Genomic DNA, 25,936 nt, shown 5'->3' with positions numbered 1-25,936 from the left:
GAGATAATCTTTGTTTTAGCTGATATAAGACAGTCCTCATACCCAAGTCCAATGAAGAAATACCAACTTTTATATATGCCTGTAGCTCTGTAACAATATTCATACATTTTGTACAATACAATCATATATTTCTAGCCATAGTACAGGATGTACAGTTTGGTCCTGACTTTTAATACAATATTCTACAACAAAACAGTTGAAGGCACTCTTGAAAATGTTGTGTTTATTGTAACATTTTGTCTCCTTTATCTACTTTTTTACAATAAGTTTGGCTGAGCAGAACGCCTCCCCTTGGTCATTGGTGGCTCTGCAGGTGTACACACCGCTCTCCTCTGGGCCCACTTTGTCTAAGACCAGTGTGCAGCAGCCATCTTCATCATACTCTATCTGCTTCGAGGCTGACTCCTCCACATGCTCTTTACCACACAGCCACACCACCTCTGGGTCTGGGTACCCTGTCAAGATAGATGGGGGTGAGGACAGAATTAAAGAGCATAAAAAGTACTTCTGTTTTATTTTAGAGGAAGTCTTTCAGGCCTGAAAACTGACCATTAAAGGTGGGCTAGGTAATTAGCTCCAGAAACACTTTTTGGACACATGTTGTGTATAGCAGTGGGTCTAATATGGGTTATGCAAGGCCAATTTATTAGATATTGTCCAAAATTTGTGATAAATCTTTTTGCTTCTGCTCTTTTTAGTAACGGCTCGATACATGTGCAATAATAAGTCAAAGATGAAAACATTGCTTAAAGGTCACCTATTATACAAAATGCACTTTTTTTTACATACATATATGTGTCCCCGGTGTCTAAGGAGACTCACAAAGTGTCCGAAAATAAAACCCTCTCGTTTCCTCCTTACCCACATATCTAAAAACGGGACTTGCCGTCATTACTGAAATGTGGGCTGGCTATACATTGAGCTCCTGGCAACGTAACGCCCACGTCCCAACCCATCGTCCCTCATATACAGTCGGCTAGCTGAAACCCCTCCCACAGCTGTGGGTCTGTGTATTCGGAAGGATGTCTACGGGAGGGACTTAGAGTAAAGTTGTTATATATATCATTCATATGCCACTGTGCTAGCGGTAAACCCTGAATTAAGAACATGTCAAGCTTTGTGCTGTATCAGAAACAATCCGCAACATGTTTTGGAAGTAATATGGTCTGTGTTTATATTAGCAAGCATCGCTAACACTCAGAGCTAACACTGTACTGACAAAAATATGTGGAAAGAAGCCGGATGTAAAAGTTACTATCCTTGTGGTAAACCCGTTAGAGAGAAAGCGTTTGAGCTCCATACTGTTTCAGAAATAATCCTTCATGTGGTTTGGAACATAATATGGCGTTTAATCACGGCAGCATTTAGCTGAGTTACTGCCAGTAATCAGCCTTTTATCTCACCGCTTGCTTGCGGCAGCTCGGTTATATTTAAAGGGCCAGATTCAGCGCTTTTGTAACAGGGCTGAAATAGAGGGCTATAAAACATGGATACAATGGGTAATCTGTTTGGTATTTTGAGCAAAACACTTCAGAGACATGTTTTGTATAGATTTGGACCTATATTATATTGTTCAAATATAGCATAAAAGGTGAGTTTTAAGCTCTTGACTGAAGTTGTGTGTACCTGTGAGGTGACAGGAGAGACGGGCACAGGATCCCTGAACTACTGTAAGGTCCTCCAGGCTCTGGGTGAACTGGGGTGGCACCTGCATCTTGCGCTCCAGAGACTGCAGGGCGTGCTCCGCCTCTGGGCTCAGGGGTAAATCTGGGACAGAGCGGGGGAGGAAGAAGGAAGTAAATGAGTGGTGGAAAACCCCAGGATTGTTAACCTTCAACTTTAAACCAGGAAAATAAAACGATCCTGATAAGATAAAATCAGAATGTGATTCGTCCTACCTTCTCCAGGGCTGGTAGGCGAGACAGAGCTGTCACCTTTAGACAGCAGAGCCATTCTCTTTAGGGCTAACAAGGCCTTCCCTGCTTTCTATGTAACAAAAAAAGTCCGGGATCAGAAAAAAAAAAAAAAAACACCTCAAACTCACAGGTAAGCATAAAAGTACTTAAAGACCTTCCACTTCTGCCTGGCTAGAAACCTCTTCATCTTCTCCTTGGACAGGCTCTTGGTGGTGGCAACAGCTCCAGAGTCAAATGCCATCCAGGGGTGTGCGAGTGCTTCCTCACATGTCATCCTCCGCCTGGGAAACCAGTGTTACAGATGGTTAAGGGAAGACACTATAGGTTTATAAAGCCTCAAAGGTCAAACGTTTTTACAGAGGGAATTTTGAATATTTCTTTGCATCACTCCATAAATCAGAAAAAAAACTGTAATCTGCACGTTTAAAAATACGAACGAGGAACTAGTGTTATATAAATCAAGCTATGAATGTTCATCTTCTAGGTCTTCTTCAAAAACCTTCATATAAATATAACTTTGTAAAGTTTGACGTCTGTATGGTGCTTTACAAAAATGAAAGACATTCAGAAAAAGGTATTAACAATATGACTGATGCCTTTCTTTAAGGTTCCTCCGAACATGAGCCGTGTACGCTTGTATGGCACATACGTCCCGAGCAGCATACACAGAAAACCAGCCAGGACATCTAGATTTCTGGCTCATATGAGAAAAAGTAATTTAAGAAAAAAAGCCATACAAATATTTCTATTGTAGAATTAAATACATGTTATTATTAAAGAAATTATCTAAAAACAAGTGTGTGTGTGTGTGTGTGTGTGTGTGTGTGTGTGTGTGTGTGTGTGTGTGTGTGTGTGTGTGTGTGTGTGTGTGTGTGTGTGTGTGTGTGTGTGTGTGTGTGTGTGTGTGTGTGTGTGCGTGTGTGCGTGTGTGTGCGTGTGTGTATGTGTGTGTGAGACCTGGTGTCCTTGTTGAGCAGCGAGCTGATGAAGTGTTTGGCCTCGTCTGTAATCTCATCAAAGCTCTCCTCATCAAACTCCCACTGGGCAGCTGTGACCAAGGAGAGGGTCTCCACATCGTTGTTACCCTGGAATGGAGACTCACCACTGAGTCTGAGGAGCAGCGAGAACAAATATTATACTCACGGTTGCAACCTAAATCCACTAGGTGGCATTATAAGTCATTCAAAAAGCTGCAGCCTCATCGTGACAAACATCAGCCCAGTCCTATCAGTCGAATATGTTCAATTAAGTTGTTATCAGAAATTTCAGTTGATTAAGGGCCTTTTTATTATTCAGATTATACCAATTATTAGTTTTTTTGCTAAGAGATGGATGAGTCGTTTAATTAACCCACCGTTACACAGGTGTCACATGACCTTTACATGTTCTAGAAAGTTCCTTAGACAGCTTTAGCCTTTATTTTATCTCATGAAGTCCCTAAGTGACACACACTGAACAGTTTGGTGGGTCATGGTCCAGGACATGTGATTTTGTGTTCCCATGACAACTTGTCCAAGATGTGCCAGAACTAGCTACATTTCAGAAGCTTGTTTTTTGTTGCTAAAGGTCTAATTCAAGCCATTTAAGAATTAAAATGCTCACATAACATGTCCTTTATTACATTTAATCTGTTTTGGAAACATTTCTACCCTAAACATTCACAGTAAACACGGAGTGACATATATGCACAATTAAAATTATTATTATGATCTGCTCAGTTAATTTAGCTGATTCAATTGAGTTAATATATTCTTTATTCTTCAATTCAAAGAATGTTCAAACTAATTTAAACCAAAAAAATCTTCCTCCTTCATTAAGTTATAAATAACAGTTACTTTACCATTAAAGCCCAATTTGACATATATGTCACTTTTCAGATATTTGACACTAGGGGGGGGGGGGGGGGTTACTCTTCAGAAATGTGTTATAGGTGGTCCATTTAGTCTAAATTATGTTCCCCTTAGTTTCCCCAAAAGTAGAAATGGGTCCGGGTTCTTATGACCAGTCTTGTGTCCATACCGTAAATGAAGCCACTCTCAGCAACAGGTTAGCTTAGCACAAAGACTTGAAAGAGCTAGCTTTTCCCTGTGCAAAGGTAACAAATTCCAACTCTGCACCTTAGGTGAGTTTTCCGAAATGTCAAACTAAATGTAGCCATGAGAGGGGCAGTGGGACTCACAATATGTAGCAGATGACTCCTATGCTCCACATGTCAGTGAAGAAACACACAGGCTCATAGTTGATCACTTCAGGTGCCACAAACTCTGGAGTCCCATGCATCACCTTCAGTGGTGTGTCCCCTTCTGTTGAACATAAATCACATAATTATGCCTCCACACCGGCGGCATTATGTTTGACGACTATCCTGACTGTCCCGTACCATTCTTGTGAATGCAATACCTCTGAAAAGCCTTCAGGGAATTTCTTTACATTTTAAACATTTAAAGGTGGGGTAGGTAAGTTTGAGAAATAGGCTCGAGATACACTTTTTGTTATATTCCATGGAATGCTCTTAACATCCCGATAGCAATGAATATCTGAAGTGCTTTGACAAAAAATCCATTAAAAAAAATGTCATCTGTGGAAGCTGTAGTACTGTAAAAAGCACGACCAATCATTTGAGCCGGCCCGGCTAAAATAACTGGATGGCCTACCTGCCTGTCAGCCTTCCATCGGTGCACAAATGTACCTCGTGCCCTCATTGGTCATGTGCGCGTTCGTGTGTGTTGGAGGAGGAGGGGCTCTGTAAGGAAGTGGCAGATTTTCTCCGGTTGCGTATTTTCAAATTCTAGCGATCTCGAGCCGGTTTCTCAAACTTACCTACCCCACCTTTAAGGGTGTAGATTACATTTTGGTGGTCAAAGGTCACTTTAACCTCATTCCATCCCTTCTCGTAAACACGATAATTCAGGAATGCTTGGAAGGAATTTCTTCAAATGATATATCCACTTGGATTCAAGGATTATGATTTAGTGTTCAAAGAACTAATATGCATATTATGACAATTTGACGATGGACAAAAAAGTGACATTTTGGACAGACATTCACATACCAATCTTGCAGGCTAATCCGAAGTCAATGATCTTCACGGAGGTGCCAGTGGTGTCAACACACACAATGTTTTCAGGTTTCATGTCCAGATGGACAATGTTCTGCTGATGCATGAAGGCAATCCCCTCCAGGATCTGATGCATGTAGCGCACACTAGCAAGCTCAGTGTGCACAAAACTGTCGTCCACAATGCGTTCAAACAGTTCCCCGCCTGCGATACTGCAGACACACAAACCACAGCCACAGTATTGTTATACTTCATTTTCTTTGTATACATCCAGAATTTGCAGGTTTCCAACAACGATCGACTCTCACGATGATACTCACAACTCCATGACCATGACCATCTCAGGCTTGTGGTCGTATGCTGCGAGACACTGCACCAGTTGGGGGTGGTGGAGGAAGTTCATCAGCTCTATCTCCTTACGAGCAGCCTCCCTCTCCTTGGCACGTCGACCTTTGTAGAACTTCCCTGCACACACACGTCCTGTTTCCTTGTGGGTTAACTTGAACACCAGGCCGAACTTTCCCCTAATGAAGAAACACTTTATTTTGTTATCTCTGAGACCATAAATCAAAAGGTGAATGTTAAACAATACTTCATCTGAGATCTGTTATTGTTTCATTCCTTTATCTGTCAAAGGGGAAAAACCACCCAACATTTCCCACCATTGAAATCAATGTCGTTGTTTATAGATAGAATCATGTCTCTGCATGCATTTTAATCATCGCTCTGATGTTCTTGGCTAATTTCCCCAAATCCACAGAGCTACCAAAGAAATGTTTGTGTTCAAGCTAATCGGATAAAACATGTTTGAGCCTGACGGATACTCACATTCCCAATTTCTCCTGCAAACTGTAATGATCTGTGACTTTGTGTGAAGAGTCAACAGTGACACAGGAGACCGCTTGAGGGGTTTCTTCTTCTTGTGGTTTATCTAAATAAACAGACAAAGGCACAACAGCTGTAATAAAAGCCTCAATAATTGGTCTCTAGATTTTGTGGTATGAGTAACACACGTTGGCTCACCATTCTGCTCCATCCTAACTACTGGTGACACTGGTCCTGGCTCACTGACTCCCACTGCGTTGTAGGCCCTCACTCTGAAGCAGTACTCCTGTTGAGGCAGCAGACCTGAGCACACTTTGTACGAGGTGCTCTTACACTGGGCGGTGAGCTCGGCCCAATCCCCAGGATCAACACGTCCCTGGTTCTTCACTTCAACCACATAACCTAGGACAGCACTGCCTCCGTCGTAGCAGGGGCCGGACCAGGAGAGCACGAGGCTGCTGGGAGAGACGAGGGAGATCACGGGACAGGAGGCCGGAGGCTGGGGGGGCTCTGGTTGGATGACGGTAAGATCAAGGGTCAGGTAAATGCAAACTGATATCACTTTGTACTGATATTGCAGAGTGTGTGTTGCCTTACCTATGACAGAAAGAGCAACAGTGTGTTGTGCAGAGCTCTTGCGATCCTTCACTACAACAGTGTAGCGGCCTGAGTGCTGCGGGTTAGCCTCTGCTATGACCAGTGTGCTGCTCTGATCTGTGTTTTCTGACCACAGCTCTGGACCATCTACTATCTGCAGAGTTTTTTTTAATTATTATTCAAGCAAATAAAAATTATTGTTTTGAAAATATCCAATAGTTTGCACAACAAAACAGTCACAATACATGTGAGGGCTACAAGTAGTGATGTTACGTATTGCGCCGAGGCTTCGGAGCGTGTGTCGAGTAATCCCCGAAGCTTTTTGTGAAGCATGTATCGAGGCTTGTATCGTTTTGGGCCAGTGACGTCATCGATGACAAACGAAGCCTCGCTGCCTGTCGATACCACGTGACTGCTTCACGAAGCGATTCAGATCGGTTGAACCGTTGAACCACAACGCTCATAATACCCATGGATGTATACTAAGAATCACATTACCCCTCCTGTACCCGGCGGGCCCGGTGACACGATGGAATCAAGAGAGCTCATACCCTCACTTATAGAGGTCGGAACATGTCATAAGTATAAATAGATACAAGCATAAATAAATGTAGGAATAAAAACATGAATAAATAAATACAGGAATAAATATCTTAGTGTTTTCAGTGAGATTCAGTGTGTGTGCTGTAGCTCAGCCTGAAAGCAGTTGACTCGTGACCGCAGGGTCCCTGGTTCAACGCCTGGTCAATACGTATTTTCTGTTGTTTATAAAAGCTACAGCTAAATGAGATAATGTAGTTAATAAATGTATTCTTTGATATGGTTTAGCCTTTCTCAGGCTACAACATGGTTAAGTTTACGAATATTATTAAGGAATATAAATCCCTCTTTGCAATGTTTACCAGCCTCCTTAGGCTTTTCAATCACAATCATTAAACTGGAATAAATACAATATTGTTAACATGAAAATATGATTTAATGTTCGTTGTTTAGAGTTATTCTAAGGCTTTACTCAATGGGAACTCGGTATGAGATAGAGCAGTGGTTCCCAAACGGTGTGCCGCGGCACACTGGTGTGCCTTGAGGCAAGTCCGGGTGTGCCGTGGAATTTTGTGACAACCATACGTTATTATTGCAATATACAACTACACAAAAATAATTATTTTTTAATTTACTATATCAGTACTTTGTAGGTTTATATGTACGTAATCTGCGCGATTTGCGTCATATCTCCACGTGCAGTGCTGCTGCATAAACATGGCTGAGTCAGCGATAACTTTCGAGGGGTGGGGGTATGCCCATTATTTTGAGTTTGTCCGAAGAATAGACAGGAATGTGACGGTGAGGTGCAAACTGTGTCCAGGCCAGAAGCTGTTATCCACTGCTGGAAACACCACGTCAAACCTCAACAAACACCTGCAAAGAACACATGCTTTTTTGTTTATATCACGTAGTCTGTTCTTCTTCTCTGTCTTCCGCTTGTTGCCTGTTTTGAATGACAAATACACACTACCGCCGCCTGCTGGTAAGGAAAGTTATTGCCACTCACGCATGCGCAGTTCGTACGTGCTCGGCGAGTAAAGTAACGAGTTACTTTATGTAGATAGTAACGAAGTAGTGTAATATATTATTTATTTTTTTAAGTAATATGTAATATATTACATTTTTTTAGTAACGACCCCATCTCTGGAGTTGGCGTTTTCTACTCTGATTTACATGAAGAACTACAGGAGGTCACGGCTCTGTTGAACAGGACGTGCGAGTGGCCTCTCCTCAGTGCCACCAAGGATTACAAAATGCTGCGCGCCCCGACAGGCACATGTATCTCACTAATTTGTAAGTCGGCAAAAATATTTACAATAGCACATGTTTCAATGCTGATTGCTGAAATGTTACATTTATAATTTGTAGTTCAGTACCATGGACAATGCAGCTTCTTTGCATTGACAGTTCTCTGTGCTGAATTTCTGCTGAGTTTCCTTTGCCTCATTTTTAATGTTGTGACCTGTCTGGTTTACATGTGTGTGTTGCTGCTTTGATGAAGCCTAAATTTGATAAAGTTTCAAATTAATTTCTGAAATATTTCGTTAATAAATATTTCATGAGTAATATAGTTGTCTTTGTCACATTTTATTTGGCATTAGTAAATAATTATGCACATTTACAGATATTGTACATGATACATATGAGTGATAACACGTGTTATAAGGGCTATTTTGCACAATAGGTGTGCCTTGAGATTTGTACTTGTCCTTTGGTGTGCCTTGGGCACAAAAAGTTTGGGAACCACTGAATAGAGCACACTGTTGAGATGTCCAACCTGCCTGTTTTACACACTTTGACCAACAGGGGGTTTGTGTTCAAATGAAGCCCATGATGAAGCCTCATGAGATGAACCCTTTTGCGAACCAATTGGCTGGAAAGCTTCAAAGCTTCATAAGGCTTCATCTCACCATCACTAGCTACAAGCTTCACAAAGGAACACACATCCTAAAGGTTATGCTTTTGTTTCATCAGACATACACATTGATTTGAAACAGCTTTATTTTTGCTAGATTGAGTGCATGCAATCTTGTTTAAAATATCTATTGTTAATTGTGTTGTGTGTAATCCTATTGTTAGTGTCTTGCAGCTCACCTTGCTCCTGGCAAAAGACTGAGCTAATGGAAAACACGTGCCTTTATAGATGTGTCAGCTAATTGGACTACGCCATTCCTCTCAAACTGAGGGGTGTTTAAAGAGGCCACTCCATTTAAGCCACCCCTTTTTAGAGCCTCTTCCCCCTCCCTGCACGAAACAATGGACTGGCCAGTAGTGCTATACATTCCTGCTGTGTGGAGATGAGGGGGGGTATGTGAGTTGCTCTTGGGCAGAAGAGCACACAGGATGTCACTAGTGATGGCAAAATGAAGCGTCGAACCACTTGGACAATTGTGTCGGAAATAGGTTAATTTCTCGAAGCTTCAGTTACAGCGACCTCTCCTGGCGAAGTGCAAGGCTGCAGTGGGTTTAACGTATCTTTGCCTTGAAAAATATTCGATGCACACACACACTAAGACTGAATATCATGTTCTATTTGCAATTAAAGATTGATAATTGTGTGTATTGGGTTATTGAGAAGAGACTCTATAGAGAGTGCTGGACAGGAGACAGGAGACGGCCTTTTAACAGTTATTAAAGTATTAAAGTTGAAAAGCAATGATTAAAAGTACATCCATTCCGGGCTTTGAACCAGCTGCGCGGAGGACATCGCCGCATTCGGGCCGCTACCCACTGGGCTATCTATTCCTTAAAATATTGGACTGTTTTTATATTAGTGATCATTGTCTTTTTGTTCAGAACTTCTCCACATTTCGAAGTGTTTCCCGAGACAGAACGACCTATCTTTCTTCCTGGCTTGCTCTATAATGATACTACAATTCAAATGCAATACCAACAACAACTCAACAGCAACAACGCAAACTACGACAACCCACACATTGCGCATTGTTTAGAGTGGTCATAAAGTGTTGAAGCGCTCAAATTCGAAACTGTTTCAACCTGTCACCTGTCAGAATCGAGACGAGGCAGTGCATGGAATCGCGTGAATGGACCGTGAACCAGTCAAGTGATTCATTCAGGAAATGAAGCAGTTGCTGGTTCGGACGTCACATGTCACGTGATTTGAAGCAGTTGCTGCTTCTGACGTCATATATCACGTGATTTGAAGCAAGCTTCGAAGCACTGCTTCTATGAAATAGGAAGTCCAGGGTTGAAGCTCCGTTCGAAGCTTCAGTGTCAAACTGTCATCACTCGATGTCACCCATTTTTGTGACGTTTTGTTTATGCGTTAAATGCTAGATTGTGTCTGTTTATATCTACACCTTTTTTGTTTAAACCTAATTGATTTTATTACCCATCTTAAAACTGTACATATATTGGGTAAATAAAATCCTTATTTTTGCACCTCAACTTGCATACCTGATTTTTGCGTATACCCTGGTCCTTCACAACCATCAGTTGATACATTAAATACCTTTGTAAAGGTAATTTCATTTAAAGAGGAATGTATGCTTTCAAAATCCCACACATTTTCAAAACATTGAAACACATTATACTTATATTTTATATCTACTTATCTCTAAGTAAAAATAAACCCTCCTTCCTCTATCCTACGGAGCCCCTGGACATGAACAAAAATAAAAAAGAGAGAGAAAACATTTAATAAATCAGGATAACGGGTTAGTATCTCGTGCGAATGACAGTGCATACATTATTTGAGATATATTTCGAACTCGGACATTTTAAGGACATTTCGCCCAGGGGGGTAGAGCTATTTGTTTAAGCATCGGATTTGCAAAACAGGACAGTCTATAAACCAGTCTGCCTTGATCTATGAATTCCTGTCCGTGACTCTCACAGTATCTGCTGCCCACAGCTGTTTTATAGAAGGAAAACCTCCTTCACTTCATGAAATGGCTGCAGCATCAGGAGGCAGAGGGACGTGTCACTCAGCCTCTGAGAAGTGCAGCTCCACCGCGCAAAGAGCTGTGCCTTTTACGCACCGTCTTCACTGTGTTTACCTTCATTAGAACAGCTACAGTAAAGAGCGACCGCAGGCTGCTACGTTTTAACCACACACACCTATACACACATCGAACTGCCAGATTATTACGCCCTATTATTAGTTTAATGAAGGAGATGTCGGGTCACCAAGGCGCATGATGTTTTGTTATTTTTGTAATGTCCCTATAGGGGCTCCGTACTATCCCACCAAAATAATTTGCTTACATTTCATGACCAAACATACAATTAAACAGTCAAACTTTTTCCTTACTCTTACAATAAAAAACAAAACAAATATTTACATCCACTGTTAATAAAATGTCTCTGAAGGAAGTAAAAGACTAAGTGTTCCAAATAAGGACATTTCTAGATCATTTACATAATAATGAAATATGATCTTGCTAAATAAATGAAAATACCTGATCCTTTTTTCTGATCCAACACGACACGACAGGAGGACTGCCAGTGAAGGAACACGTCAACCTGGCAGTTTGTCCCACCTTCACCTCCAGGTGTTGTGGAGGGTTTTCAAAACGTAATGCTGGACCTTCAAAGAAGAATAGCAAAGTGAGCGTTTTGACTCGGAGCCTTGGTTAGACTGAAGGCCTTAAATGTCACACTGAAAGGAAACTATCCCGTACTGTGTCTGAGAGAGATAAAGACAGAATGAGAATGTGGTTTGTCTTGTACTATTGGACTGGGAGGGTGTTACTTCCCTCGAAACCCTTATTATTATACAGCAAACTCAGTGTCTCAACTGGAAACAAATTCAAAACACAGATGATATTTTCCACACAGTACCTGGGTTTTGGAGCGTGTTCAACAATGTTAAACTAGTTCATGATAGAAGACACCTATGAGTCCCACTTGTTGTTTTCAATATATAACTAATTAGACAAATATCAAGCAAACACACAAAACACATTTTTTTCTTTTTGCTAACCACATATTAACAATAGACTAGAACAATTCCATATATGAGCATAGAGTCAACATCATCACTCAAACGGTCAGTATTCAAATACTGTGGCATCGATTTGACTGGAGACATCTGATAGGCTTTACAGTTTATCTATTTTATCTACTTGTTCCAATCCATCAAACCACCTTTTTTAAAGCAGACATATCCTATGCACTCATAACAAACATTCAGACCTTACTGTGATCTCTTTTCATGCCTTTATTGTTGCAGCCTACACCCTGAGGTTAAAGGTTTCCAGTGTATTGGATAACAATAGATCAGAGTTAGCCAACATTATTTCTATAAACAAAGGCTGAACAAAAAGAAAATTCCAGGGAAACCAAAACAGAATCAGAAGCAACTCACACACAGAAAAGGCTCTAATGAAAAAGTTGAATTTTCATGAACAAGCAGAAATCAGACAATATAGCATTGAATACTAAGAAATGGAAGTGTAGGTGGATGATGGAAAGTCCGATGCTTAGTCATCTGGCAGAGAAAGTAAATGAGGAAAAGGCTTCTCACCTGTCGCTGAGTTGGCTCTCCTCTTTGGGATGACTTCTGCAGAGACAGATGAAGCGCAGGTAGGTTTTAGTATATGTGTGTGGGTGTGGCTCTGCTGTTCTATTGCTATCTGTTCACACACTCAGCAACTTTTACTGTACTGTGCACTGTCCACTTCCCTACATGGCGCTCACTTGGGACCGAGAACTTTTAGTGGGTGTATATCATGATTGTGGAAGTCCTACATTATCCCTTCATGGTGGACGAACAGCCTGACAACCAATTACACAAGGACTGGAAATGATGCGTTTCCTATTTGTTTGAAAACCTATCATGGATGTCCGGAAGAAGTTAAAACAATGGAAAAGAGGCCTTACATGTCTTGGTGCATCAAAACATGCAAGAGAGGAAGGAAGCTGCATTGTACAGTATGTTCAATTTGGGAAATGAATGATTTACCTCTTGGACTGGAGACCGGGCTGAGCTTATCAGAGCCTGCAGTGGAAGAGCAAATAGATCCTCTGGTCTTCTGTTGCTCGTCTTTGGGAGACTGTGGTGACCTTCCATTCGGCACCATGCTCTTGGATGGAGAAGTTTGGATATTTGAGACACGACTCTGCGACCCGCAGATAGTTTCAAAGTCTGGATTGGTTTTTGGTAAAGGAAGAGAAAAAGGAAACGCAGAACACAATGAAACTGAACTATTTTGACCAGAGTAACTAACAGAATAATATTCCACAACCTCCAAAAGGCAGAGTTTATGGGCTTCAAATTTGTGTTGTAGACTTATGTTTTAATGTCCATTAGCAGTCTCCAGTGTGTCCCAGTGTCTCCCTCCTCACCTCTGACATACACAGCAGCACAACAAGAAGTCTTCCCTGCACTGTTCTCTGCCAAGCACGTGTAGGCACCCGCATCTTCAGGCAAGCACTCCCGCACCACAAAACTTGTCTCCCTGCCATTAAAGGAAGGTTTTCCAAAACGGGCCACTTCACCTGCCCATAGGAGGAGAAACAAATTAGAAACACTTGCATTCTCTGGCTAGGGAAATTCACGAGGAAAAGACAAGGCATGTGAAGGAAGGAAGGGCTGATATTGACAGAAGGGTTTAAAGGGGCCCTATTATGATCATTTTTGGGATTTCATAATTATATTTTATACCTCTAATTTGACATGTTTACATGTTTTAATGTTCAAGAAGTGCTTTATTTTTCTCATACTGCAGCATCTCTTTTCACCCTCTGTATGAAACCAGAGCCCAGTCTGCTCTGATTGGTTACTGGTTTGCTCAGTTGTGGTTGGTCAACCGCTTAGAGATGTCCTGGCCCTTAGCCTATCAAGCTAAAATGTGCGCAAGGACGGAGCGCAAGGGACCACCATCAGCGTTTCAGGCAGGGGTAGGGAGTGTGTGGGAGAGAAACTCCCTCTGGAGGGAACTTTGGGATTTTAGACTTTAAAGACCTTTGCAGGTTTTATTTATGATAGATATCCCTCCAAAATGACAAAACATTTTGGGCTAAGTGAAGTGTAAAAAGGTGTAGAAAATGTGTCAAAAATACATCTAGAAAGTTTACATTTAGTGTAAAGGTGCAGACATGAAAACATACAGTACAATAGTCTGTTATTTAAGGTTCGTTGTGTTGGGATAAGCACAAACAAAAAACAGTACATCTAAATAGGGAAAGGAGTTGATCTAAGGCAAAACTAAAGAGTTCAAGAGGTTAACTGGTAGGATAACGACCTGTTATATAAAATATGAGTTATTGACTGTATAAGGGCCTTCTACTTTAGGTCAACATCTGACCCCAATCGATAATCAAGATGTAGCAGTTTAAATTGTTCACTCACCATTGTGCAACCATGACACTTGAATAGGCTGACCTCCAGTCAGAGCCCCCCGCAGTGTGACGTCATTTCCTTCGTCCACACAGCAGTCCTGCAGCGGCTCTATGAAGACGGGCAGATCCAGGCGTTTACGAGCGGAAAGGTTAACAGACCCTGAATGTGGAGTAGAGGGGTGAAAAAAGGTGAGGGGGGTCAGATGCACAAAGCAAGAGCAACACACACAGAGTTGTAACCCCTTGTAGACGATGCAGTTCAGTGAAGTCTTAAAACCCTTGATAAGTGTGTGTTGCTCTTCACAGAACTGCATATAGGTTTAGATAAATCACGTTTTGAATGGTCTTATTTTAGTTCTTTAACTCGCTATTTATTATATATTTATGACATCCATTTTGGCCACAAACTTTATTATAGTGTGTGTTTTTACATGAATTCACACCTTTTATCATCACACTCATACTTGTAAGGGACACTTCTGTGTAGCAATGCAGTGGGAGTCACCGACTCAGGAAGGAGACGCGGTAGAGCAGGAGCTTCGATGTCAAACACAACAACTCTATTTGGAGTTACGGCCGGAGAGATTCACATCACAAGTCACAGCAGTCACGGTCTGACTGCACGGGTGGATTGCCACGTCAATTCTGGAGCGCCTCTCTCTCGTTAGCCCATTTAACTGGTTTCAAAGAGAGTAATCAACATATCTTGATAAGATAGTTTAACCAGTTGGGCACACTGAGTCACTTGCGTCCGTCACTTATGGCCTCGAAGATGTCATACCTTGGAGTCCACAAACAACAAAGAAGGAAGTGTCCCAGTGCACCCACAACAATAGACCATCTGTGACCTAGTGTTGACCGGTCACAGAATGGGAACAATAACATTATGGCTGAAGCAGCCTATGTCCTTAAAGGAGATAAACAGACATCAGGGTTGGTCCTGTACGTCATATCTAGGAGTCTAGGTCAATTATTTCCCTAACAATACTCTTAAATTAGAAGTAACACCCGCTGGAAGTGCTACAGATGTGATGAGTGTGTATGTTCTATCCTCTCAGCTAGCCAAGCTGTTACAACACTTTCTTTCACATGAATTCTAGTCTCCACTGCCCAACAAATACCAAAGTACTGACATCAGACATCTGCTTTTGTGTTTCTTCTTTGTTTTTTTGTTTTTTTAATGCAGTAATGATATCAGAGATGAATCCTTGCTTGAAACACGGGGGTGGATACACCAAGGATCTGCACTCCCCCTGATGTAGCGACGCTTCATTCATCAAAAGCACATAATCTGCACCACAGGCTGACATTGAGTGGTATCACCAGTAAAATGCATTGTTATTAAAGAGGTCTACAGCTGTAGTAAAGTAACTTTCTGAAACATTGTGTAAAAGAGGTTATAAATACCATGCACAGTAAACTAGTTATGGTTTAACAAAATATATGTTTTAACAATCAACCTTTAGTCAGAGTTTACAATACTCAAGTATTCAAGATAAAGCTGGAGGCAGTTCAATCAAGTGCTTTGAGTAGCACCTCAGCACACAAACACAGAGGAGGATTTTCACACCCTTGCCACATTATGACTCTTTGACCCTTCCTTTGACAAGACTTAAGCAGAACTAAAAGCTTCCACTGGCAGGTCAGTGATAACCGATAAGCTGAACTAAAGGCTTACAGGCCGCTCTTATATCATTGAAAATGGCCATGCTGAAACAAGTCTGCTTTTATCGGTTCCTGATGTTTTAACATGTAAAAGATAATGTACAAGATTGTCATCTGCCAGACAAATGTGGGTCATAACATCTGCCCGATGACGATTCACACTGAAAAAAGCATGTCTACTGGAGTACTGTACTTTCGAGTTACTTGTATTTTCTTCAATCACTCATTGTATGCAGCTTTGCATTTCTACCCCAATACATTTCAGATGGTATATTGTACTTTCTACACCACTATGCTTGCCTGACAACCTTAGTGGCTATTCTTAGTTGCCCCATCCTGTGCAGTAAATAACAAGTATCTCCAGATGCAGATCTGATCTGCTTTTTAATCCAAATAAATTGTTTAAAAGGCTCTTGAATCTGCTGAAAATACATTGTCACAAAGCTGAAAACAGCTTTTAGTTTAGTTTACACACAATGATGCAGCAGCAATATTAAGCCAAACCCATCATAATTATAGTACGACCATGACAGTAACTATTTTACTGCATGATAACTACTTTCGCTTTATATTGTCATTGCAAATAACACCCAGTTATACTTAAAATATTTGATATTCAGTGTGGACATGCAAATAAATCAAGTCAAATATTTGGCCATTTCAACACAACCCTTAATATTGGCTTAGAAAAACAACAAACATAACACCAGGAGAAAATAAAATCAAAGGTTTTTTTATAGTGCACTTTACTTTTATCAGGAGTCATCACCATGTTCAGACTTGTATATAATCAAATATGATATTTAAAACATCATTCCCAGCAGTTGAGCTCTTTCCAACACAAACACACACCCTGAACGTATTAATCTCCTGTCACGCAGCCCTCACCAGTGTCAGGACATGTGTCTGCGATCCTGCTGTCAATAGTTCCCGGCCCATTCCCTGATGTAGGCGATGCACTGGGCTGCTTGATGTGCATCCTGAAGGTTGACACATATCGCTGTTTGCTGCCATCACCATTCATTTCTGTTCAAGAACACCCCAGGCCTCTGAGCGGAAAAACAAATAGTTCACACAGTCATTTCCCAAGCTGATTATCACACTTCCCTTCTCTGTCACTGCCTCTGCAGCTCGCTCCGTCTCTCTCTTCTGTATAACCAACACTCCCTCACACTTCTCTGCACATGTTAACCTCTTTTCTCACCCTCCCCTTATCTGCACAAACTCCACCTACATCACAAATCTTTCTCTTTGATTTGGCCTTTTTTTTTTTTAAGGCACAACAGGCTTATCTGTCAAAGTTACTCTAATGCCAAATCCCACACCCACTGCTCAAACCCCTGTCTTTATTACCAAGGCTAATAGACACACATGGCACATAAACAAGGAAATGCAGAAAAGAGTGAGAGTGGGAGGAAAGGGGGGAGGACTTATCTACCCGCCCAGCCAAAGGTCGTATTGTGTGCTGTTTGTCGAATGCGTTGCTGTTTATTGATTTCCCAGTTTGCCCTCTCACTTATCAATGCTGCCACTGAACTTTGTGATGTCAGTGATGCCGGCGTTGCATAGGTTCATCTCACGCCTGTGGATTGTTAAACATGTGATTGTGAACGACAGGCTTGTAAATCCTATTCAGCTGAGGTATATCCCAGCACACACAAGGGCGCTATTACCACGGTAACAGCGTCACTTGAACAGATCCACCTGCTCCTATGGAAACCAGGGATGTCTCAAGAGGGGGCCCGCTGTTGTTCTCATGATGAACACTTGCTGGTTAGACCCTACAGATCACACAATCTGCCTTATACATTATGGGATGGGAGGACATATCAACCTCAGTGAACACAGCAGAAGCCGTCTGAGGTGATTATAACATCTCGTTCCACTCCCGTCCCAGACCCCTGAATTCCACATCAGTGATCACAGAGAAAAGCACTGTGAGGGGCTTGTTTTAGTTTCTGTCAGGGAGGAATTCCCAAATCAAACATTTACAAAAAGGCTGAACACACAGAGTCACCATTGTCAGGATGATGATTTTTATACATTCAGTTTTGGAAGTAGATTTTGGCAAAATGTGTGAAATTCCTAGCTTCTTAAAATAGCAGAAGTTATATTCAAAGTGCTGAAAGTAGCCTATAGCAACTTCTTCTTCATATCACATTCTTTCAAGTTTAATCCGCACATCATTATTTTGATTTCACTAATTTTGTACTATAAAAAATGAGAGTTACTCAACTGATTACGAAACTATCCTAAAACTGCTGATAAAAAAAAAACTATAACCTTTTTCATAAACACCTTATTAACTACAGGCTCCACCTTGCAAAGTTATTCAAAATCTGTCATATCTGTAAGATTATGCATGGCACCTTAGACACACCGTCTGTGTGAGTGATTCAATTAAGGACTACAATCTGTTAGCTTTGGTTATAATGGACCCTGCAGGTGAAGCTAATAATTGTTTCGTTATTATGAGAAGATTGTCACAGTACCAAAGCAAATAACCATGAGCTTATGTTTATGTTTATTAAGGATCCCCATTAGGTTTTGCTCTTGACAAAAGCTACTCTTCCTGCGGTCCGACACTTAAAACAATACAACAATAATACAACAACATTCAAGACATAATTCCTGACATCATTAACAACATCACCAATATCATCAACAATTTCCAACATCATCAACAATGTCATCCACTTTCAATATCAATCTCAGCCAAGGATGAGTGCACAAGACACCCACACAAAGCATGATATCAAATGAAATTAGGGTTCACAGCTCACAAGGGTACATGGTCATTAGTAGATGGGCCTTCAATCTCTTCTGCACATAGCAGCACATTATGATTGACACATTACCTCATGAGGTCTGACTCAAAGCTCTAAATCAGGGGTTCCCAACCTTTATTGTGCCAAGGACCGGCAGCTACATTAAAAAAAATCGCTGACCGGTTGTCAATTTTAACTGATTTTAATATGTACTCACCACCAGCAGCAACAGAGGCTAATTGCATGTAACAACCTGAACAAATACTAGAACAATATGCATCCAAAACCTATTAACATCGTTTAAAAAATAACCGGTGTCGTTTTTTGGTTTTTCGGAAAAAAGGAAAACCAAAAAACCGACGTTATTCAGTTTTTAAACCAAAACGGGAAAACAGATAAATCAACGTTTTGGTTTTGTTTGTGTGATTTACGGATAATCCAGTGATGGGAAAACGAGGAGAAGGCGCATTATGAAGGAGGTGTGTGTGTGTGTGTGTGTGTGTGTGTGTGTGTGTGTGTGTGTGTGTGTGTGTGTGTGTGTGTGTGTGTGTGTGTGTGTGTGTGTGTGTGTGTGTGATGTGTGGTGGTGGTGTGGTGGTGGTGTGTGTGTGTGTGTGTGTGTGTGTGTGTGTGTGTGTGTGTGTGTGTGTGTGTGTGTGTGTGTGTGTGTGTGTGTGTGTGTGTGTGTGTGTGTGTGTGTGTGTGTGTGACACTGGCATTTGTTTTCAGAAGATATTATGATAGTGACGTTCGTTCCGGTGCACGTCCGACAGCATTTAGCACTACATCGAGATTAAGATTAAACTAATTTATTTTGGAAACACCCGCATATAGGCTACCTATGGAGTTAGCCAGATGTGTGTAAATTACTGTTCATGGTCATTTGAAAACAAATGCCGGTGTCGGACAGACACAAACACAGAGCTGAGCTGAGCAGAGCACACACACACACACACACACACACACACACACACACACACACACACACACACACACACACACACACACACACACACACACACACACACACACACACACACACACACACAAACACACATCAAGCGCCTTGGTGACTGGACATCTCCTTCATAAAACTAATAAAAGGGGGAGTAATCGGGCAGTTCGATGTGTGTAGAGATGTGTGTGGTTAATACCTAGCAGCCTGCAGTCACTCGCTGTTCTGATGAAGGTAAACACAGCGAAGGCGGTGCGTAAAAAGGCACAGCTCTCGGCGCGCTGGTGCTGCACTTCTCAGAGGCGGAGTTACACGTCCCGCTGCCTCCTGATGCTGCAGCCATTTCATGAAGTGAAGGAGGTTTTCCTTCTATAAAACAGCTGCGGGGAGGCAGCAGATACCGTGAGAGTCCCGGACATGAATTCATAGATCAAGGCAGACTGGTTTACTCTCTTGTTTTGCCAATCCGGTGCTTAAACAAAGGCAAGGCAAGTTTATTTATATAGCACTTTTCAACACAAGGCAATTCAAAGTGCTTTACAAAAAAATGAAAGACATTAACCTGTTAAGCATGTTTTTCAGGTTTCAGGCTTGAAAATGACATGCCCAGAACAAATGACTATATCTTCACTTCTAAAAGGGGTAAATTAATAATCTTTTTTCTTAAAGCAATGATAAACCTGTGAGTTGGATGTAGAAAAGTCAGAATCAATATAGATGTTTTTATTTTAAAGTAAATTCAGATTGAACATAGTAAAAAACTGTAAATTATAGTTTCCGTCCAAAAAAAAACTATTACTTATAGTGAAAACCACCTTTGAAGGATGGGATAGTAGACTAAAAGCTTTAGGAATCCAAACTAAAACATATAATAAGTACCCTGTGTACATTTGACCTTTTTAAGAGAGATTTAGAAAAAACAAAACCCACCTGGGGTCCTTTGGGTATATTTGCCATATCTCTGGATATCACCATATCACCTCGTTGAGGTGTCCATATTAAGTTGAATAATTAAAACGACAGTTAATATAATCAAATATTATCAAATAATAATCAAATATAATCAAATATATTCTTGTATAACTCACAATGAAAATGCATTATATTTCATGTTGTTCTATAATCACAGTATTTACAAAAACAAGGGGTTTGGTAAATTGAGTTTAAGGCCTAATATAGTTTAATGTCACAACTGAGGTGGGCCAGTTGAAGTTAGAATTGAAATGTCACAACTGAGGTGGGCCAGTTGAAGTTAGAATTGAAATGTCACAACTGAGGTGGGCCAGTTGAGGTTAGAATTGAAATGTCACAACTGAGGTGGGCCAGTTGAATTTAGAATTGAAATGTCACAACTGAGGTGGGCCAGTTGAAGTTAGAATTTAAATGTCACAACTGAGGTGGGCCAGTTGAAGTTAGAATTTAAATGTCACAACTGAAGTGGGCCATTTGAAGTTAGAATTTAAATGTCACAACTGAAGTGGGCCAGTTGAGGTTAGAATTTAAATGTCACAACTGAAGTGGGCCAGTTGAAGTTAAAATTGAAATGTCACAACTGAAGTGGGCCAGTTGAGGTTAGAATGTAAATGTCACAACTGAAGTGGGCCTGTTGAAGTTAGAATTGAAATGTCACAACTGAAGTGGGCCAGTTGAATTTAGAATTTAAATGTCACAACTGAAGTGGGCCAGTTGAGGTTATAATTTAAATGTCACAACTGAAGTGGGCCAGTTGAGGTTAGAATTGAAATGTCACAACTGAAGTGGGCCAGTTGAGGTTAGAATTTAAATGTCACAACTGAGGTGGGCCAGTTGAGGTTAGAATTGAAATGTCACAACTGAAGTGGGCCAGTTGAAGTTAGAATGTAATGTCACAACTGAAGTCGGCCAGTTGAAGTTAGAATGTAATGTCACAACTGAAGTGGGCTAGTTGAAGTTAGGATTTAATGTAAGAAATGTATAACTGTGAATTGAGGTTTTATATTAGAAAAGGACCACAGCATGATATATTTCGTATGATTGTCACATTGTAACGACAGAAGGTAAAAACCCTGTAAAAGTGTGGACCATTTTCCTCAAATAAAATCATCCCACCTTTTTGGATTGGGATAACTTAAAATAAATCTGCGCTCTCCTCTCCTGTTAAAGGTAAGATTGCACACTGCCACACTCACACTTAGGCAGGGCCACACCTCATTACTGATACCAGAATCCTTCGGGATCACTTATACGGATTTAGTGCGTCGTCTGAATTGAAACAGCAGTTAATTGAACCTGGTTCTTCAGGAGTTAGTAGAGGTGAGACCTAGCTCATCCAGGTGGATCCGAGCCTGGCAGTAAACTTACATAGACTCAATAGCTTCTGTTAGGTTAATTAGTAGGTCTGAGTAATTGCCGGAATAAATTAACAGGCCTCCCGACTCCAACAAACCCATTGGTCGATTTTGGTGATTGACACCTCTTTTGAACCGTTAGAGCCAATAGAATCGAGGGGGGTTCCTAAATCCATCTAAACATTACTATTGAGGATTGAGAGTGATGCACACGCAGTTTGCCCAAACTGAAAGCTATGTTGCACTCTATAGAAAACTACGTTTATTGCCATAAATCTGATGGATTAACCTCTGGATTAACCTTCAGCAGCGTTTTTCTCGTTGTAATGCCATTGAACACAACTTTTGATCAGAACAACAGCTAAGGTAAGACGTTTTGGCTCCTTAAAGCACATTTCTTTGTTGTTGGTTCTTGTCGTTTGGCCACGAGTTCTGATCGCTCAGTGATGATACTTATATGTCTGGAATCTGTGGAATCTCAGCTTGCTAATCGATATCTTTTTTGTGCAGATCCGATAAGTAATAAGGGTATTTTACCTTGAGTTCTGTGCTAAGTGCGTTAGCATTTTTCCGCTCAGGGCTAATTCAGAGCCTTTGTTATTACCCTTTTGTTTTGTTTAGCTAAAAACGGTTAATATTGTCTGATAGCTGAGTTTCTTCCCGTTAAGTTGATATGACACATTCATAGTTTGTTAAATATTAAGAAGCCCTCAGACGCTTTTTCTTGCAAGATCTTGCGTTTTGCCCCAGCCCGCGGGGGTGTGGGGTTTAACTGGTTAAGAAAATGGCATTTTAAATCAGTCATTAAAATGAAAAGCTAATAAAATAAACATATAGCTCTATACCCCTGGCCGACATGTCCTTAAAATGAAGTCCGAGTTTGAAATATATCTCAAATAATTTATGCACTGCCATTTCCCCACATAAACATAGTAGTCTGCAATTAAACGGTTCCTGTACGCTCCTCTTGGCGCACCGGTAACTTTCTCGTGCGCACAATGATGAAATAATAATGACTGGTATAGGTGTGAACATTACACACTTTTTGAAAAAAATATTATGACAAAATATTTTTATATATTTATAATTCTGCAAATATTACGATAAACTCACAGCTATTTCGCAGCCCGGCAGTAACACCTCCGGACCGGGGGTTGAGAACCCCTGCTCTAAATAATATCTGACAGATTCCTGTGAAAAAGAAAGCACACGGAAAGAAAGTTGGCAGAGACTCTGACGCTGCAGAGCTGCTCATTAAGAGGAAACGGTGATAATGAGTCCCACAGAGCATTGGCTCTAGGAACATAATTAATGTCACTCAGGCACAGGGCCACTTGCACACAATAGAGTCTAGACCAGGAGGCATGCTGACTGACCCAATAATCTACTTCCCTGTCTAGATTCTGCAGCTATAAATGATGGCATGCAGGTTGGTATGTATGTGAACGACTGGAGTGATAAAACAAACAAAAAACGTCTGTCTTTGCAGAACTATCCAACATGACTCCTGAATCTAAACATGAAGGGGGAGATGTAGACTACAGATAGTCACAGCAGACTGAAGAAATGGATTCAGTCCTTGGAGAAGAATCTTCGTAGTGCATCAAAAGTGAAAGTAATGCAATGTGAGTGACAATGAAACCTAACAAATGCAAAAAACAAAATATATGGATTATGAATAATTTTCCTACGAAAGTTAGAACAAATACGACTGGAACTGTTTGCATCAGACATTACACATGTAAACCCTACGAAATTAGGAAGTAAGATATATTGGGCCTAGCAGACTATTACTTCTAACCGGTAAAGGAACCCGTAGTTTCTTGATATATTTGAGGAAGTTGTTGCACATGCAAACTTCCGCCAATACTTACATCTCCTTAGTCACAAAAACTTAGGGTGTTATAGCAAATCATTTGTCTCTTATATCAAGATATATCTTAAAGGTCATAAAGTAAACAACATGTAATTCTGTCACATACATGCTAATGTTACATTCAGGTTGAGTCAGTTCTCCAGTAAAAGTCAGACAGTAAAATGTGGCAGTCAAAGGGTTAAACAAGGACTCCTAAAAATAAGGATCTAAAACTGCAAGTGTTCTTCAGAAAGTGACATCTTTCCACTGTGGCTGCAGCAGTAGTCAGCCCTCACACCATCAGAATGAAGACACTGGCTCCACCTGGAGGACAACTACGTACTGTTAACTGTAGCCCATAATGCTTCTTTCTTATATGTTCACTCTGTCAATGCAGCAGTGTATCTGTATTTAATACATTCTATATTGTAAGAGGGTTCCAATAATCTCCCTTTACTTTCTAGAAGCTTTTTCTAAAAGTGCATGTGTTTTATTTCATTACCTGCAGCATTTTAAATAGAAACAGATAGAAAACCTAGCATAACATCAATCTTTACAGGTACATTGTGTCATTTCCTGCTGGTTTAATAAACACTCTTTAGTCTCACTGGGACCTTTAGAGGAGACAAGGATGCTTCATTCTCGGGCATAAAAGTAAAACACTGTACAGCACCTTGTGGATCCAACATTACTATCATATTTAAGAATTGCAGGTGCATAAAAACACTTAGAAGGGAGCCTAAAATAGCACATTAACATCTCCCATCTTCCCCTCTGTGACCAATGTTAAAGCTTCATGTTATCGTTACCATATCAGCAGTAGAAAGTATATTCTTCAATATGTACTTGAATCTAATAAACAAGTCAGATGCCCCATTAAGAGGTCACATGATCACACCTGATGCTTGGATAGGAAACGCCTCCTTACCCTTTAACTACCAGACCAAGAAAAAAGCTATGAAAACAAATTATTTGTTTGCTTTTTTTTATCAAATGGGACACAAATAACCACACAAACTATTTTTTATTTTGGTAACTGACCACACAGTTTTGTTTTTATGAGCCTCAACCAACTGGTCGAACTTTTACATTTGATATAATTCATAGATAGGTTATATTTACACCATAACGGTGCACAGCTGATATAAAAGGACTTGTAATTTTTAAAGATATTACTGATTTGAATTGGATTGAATTTTGAATGTAAGAATGTAAATACTGAGTCTGAAATAGTATAGCAATATGCTGTAAAATTATGTGAAAGCATGAATAAAACTACACATCTTCAGATGTGGTACACAAGTGTCCTACACTAATAATACAAAGTTATTATGGCTGTGTGTACCTTGTGTGCACCGCCTAGTGGTTAAAGCACGTTATTGAATTATTGTTTTTATGTGTTATATTTGATTACAAAAATATTAAGAGTACATATACTTTTATAGGGGGAAAGTAGAAGGTCTGTGATAGAAATATAGAATATAAAAAATCAAGAAGATACTATAAGTGATCTCTACAATAAAACAGTTTAGTGCAGGATGTACAAAGATATTAATAGGACGAGGTGCAAAACAGAAAATTTGATTATTTTACTCAGGTGTAACTAAAGTCTGATTTAAGGGTTGTTTATATTTCACATCATTAATCAGAATCTGCAAAGTAACTCAAATAAGTGTAGTGGAGTAAAAATACCAGGTTAACCTCTGAATTGTAGTGGAGTAGAATTATAAAGTATCAATGAGCTGTCATGTGGGTATATATTAATGCTATATATTGATGCTGCGCATTATGGACAGCGATTTTCACCCATTTATTAATTATATGTTTTACATTTGATAACACCAATGTGTTTAATACTGGCAACTTCTAATTGTGGGGAAAACGAAAACGTTCAGTAGAGACGTCCCATAGAACATTTTGCGAAACACAATAGTGTAGTGTGTAGTTCTGGGGGGGCGTTCGATTCCAGTTTTGGATAGTCTGGCGTGGTTTCGTTCCATTTCAAACAGCTGTTTGACGCTCGGCGTAACCTTGGCGCACTGCCACTCCAACATCCAATCCCAGACCTTGAAGAGTAATCACGGGGACTGTAGTCCTAAACGATAGCTGGGGATTATGGGTA

The 25,936-nt window shown here is 40.5% G+C and overlaps 1 protein-coding gene across 1 annotated transcript; it reads right to left on the bottom strand.

The window, feature by feature from the left end:
* Positions 1-203: 203 nt before the first annotated feature.
* Positions 204-17,177, bottom strand: mylk5 (myosin, light chain kinase 5). The gene is made up of 17 exons (XM_034089050.2): positions 16,798-17,177; positions 14,255-14,404; positions 13,249-13,401; positions 12,866-13,048; positions 12,428-12,463; positions 11,361-11,488; positions 6,397-6,550; positions 5,998-6,309; positions 5,803-5,905; positions 5,295-5,498; positions 4,969-5,186; positions 4,096-4,219; positions 2,874-3,026; positions 2,071-2,197; positions 1,899-1,986; positions 1,627-1,767; positions 204-455 (listed from the first exon to the last, which is right to left on the bottom strand). Exons 1-17 carry the CDS (start codon positions 16,931-16,933, stop codon positions 250-252), a joined length of 2,616 nt encoding a protein of 871 aa, XP_033944941.2. The 5' UTR covers positions 16,934-17,177; the 3' UTR covers positions 204-249.
* Between the last annotated feature and the right edge of the window lie 8,759 nt (positions 17,178-25,936).

The sequence above is a fragment of the Pseudochaenichthys georgianus genome, chromosome 8 (assembly GCF_902827115.2).
Source record: "Pseudochaenichthys georgianus chromosome 8, fPseGeo1.2, whole genome shotgun sequence".
NCBI lineage: Eukaryota > Metazoa > Chordata > Actinopteri > Perciformes > Channichthyidae > Pseudochaenichthys > Pseudochaenichthys georgianus.
This window is presented reverse-complemented; position numbering and strand designations above follow the sequence as displayed.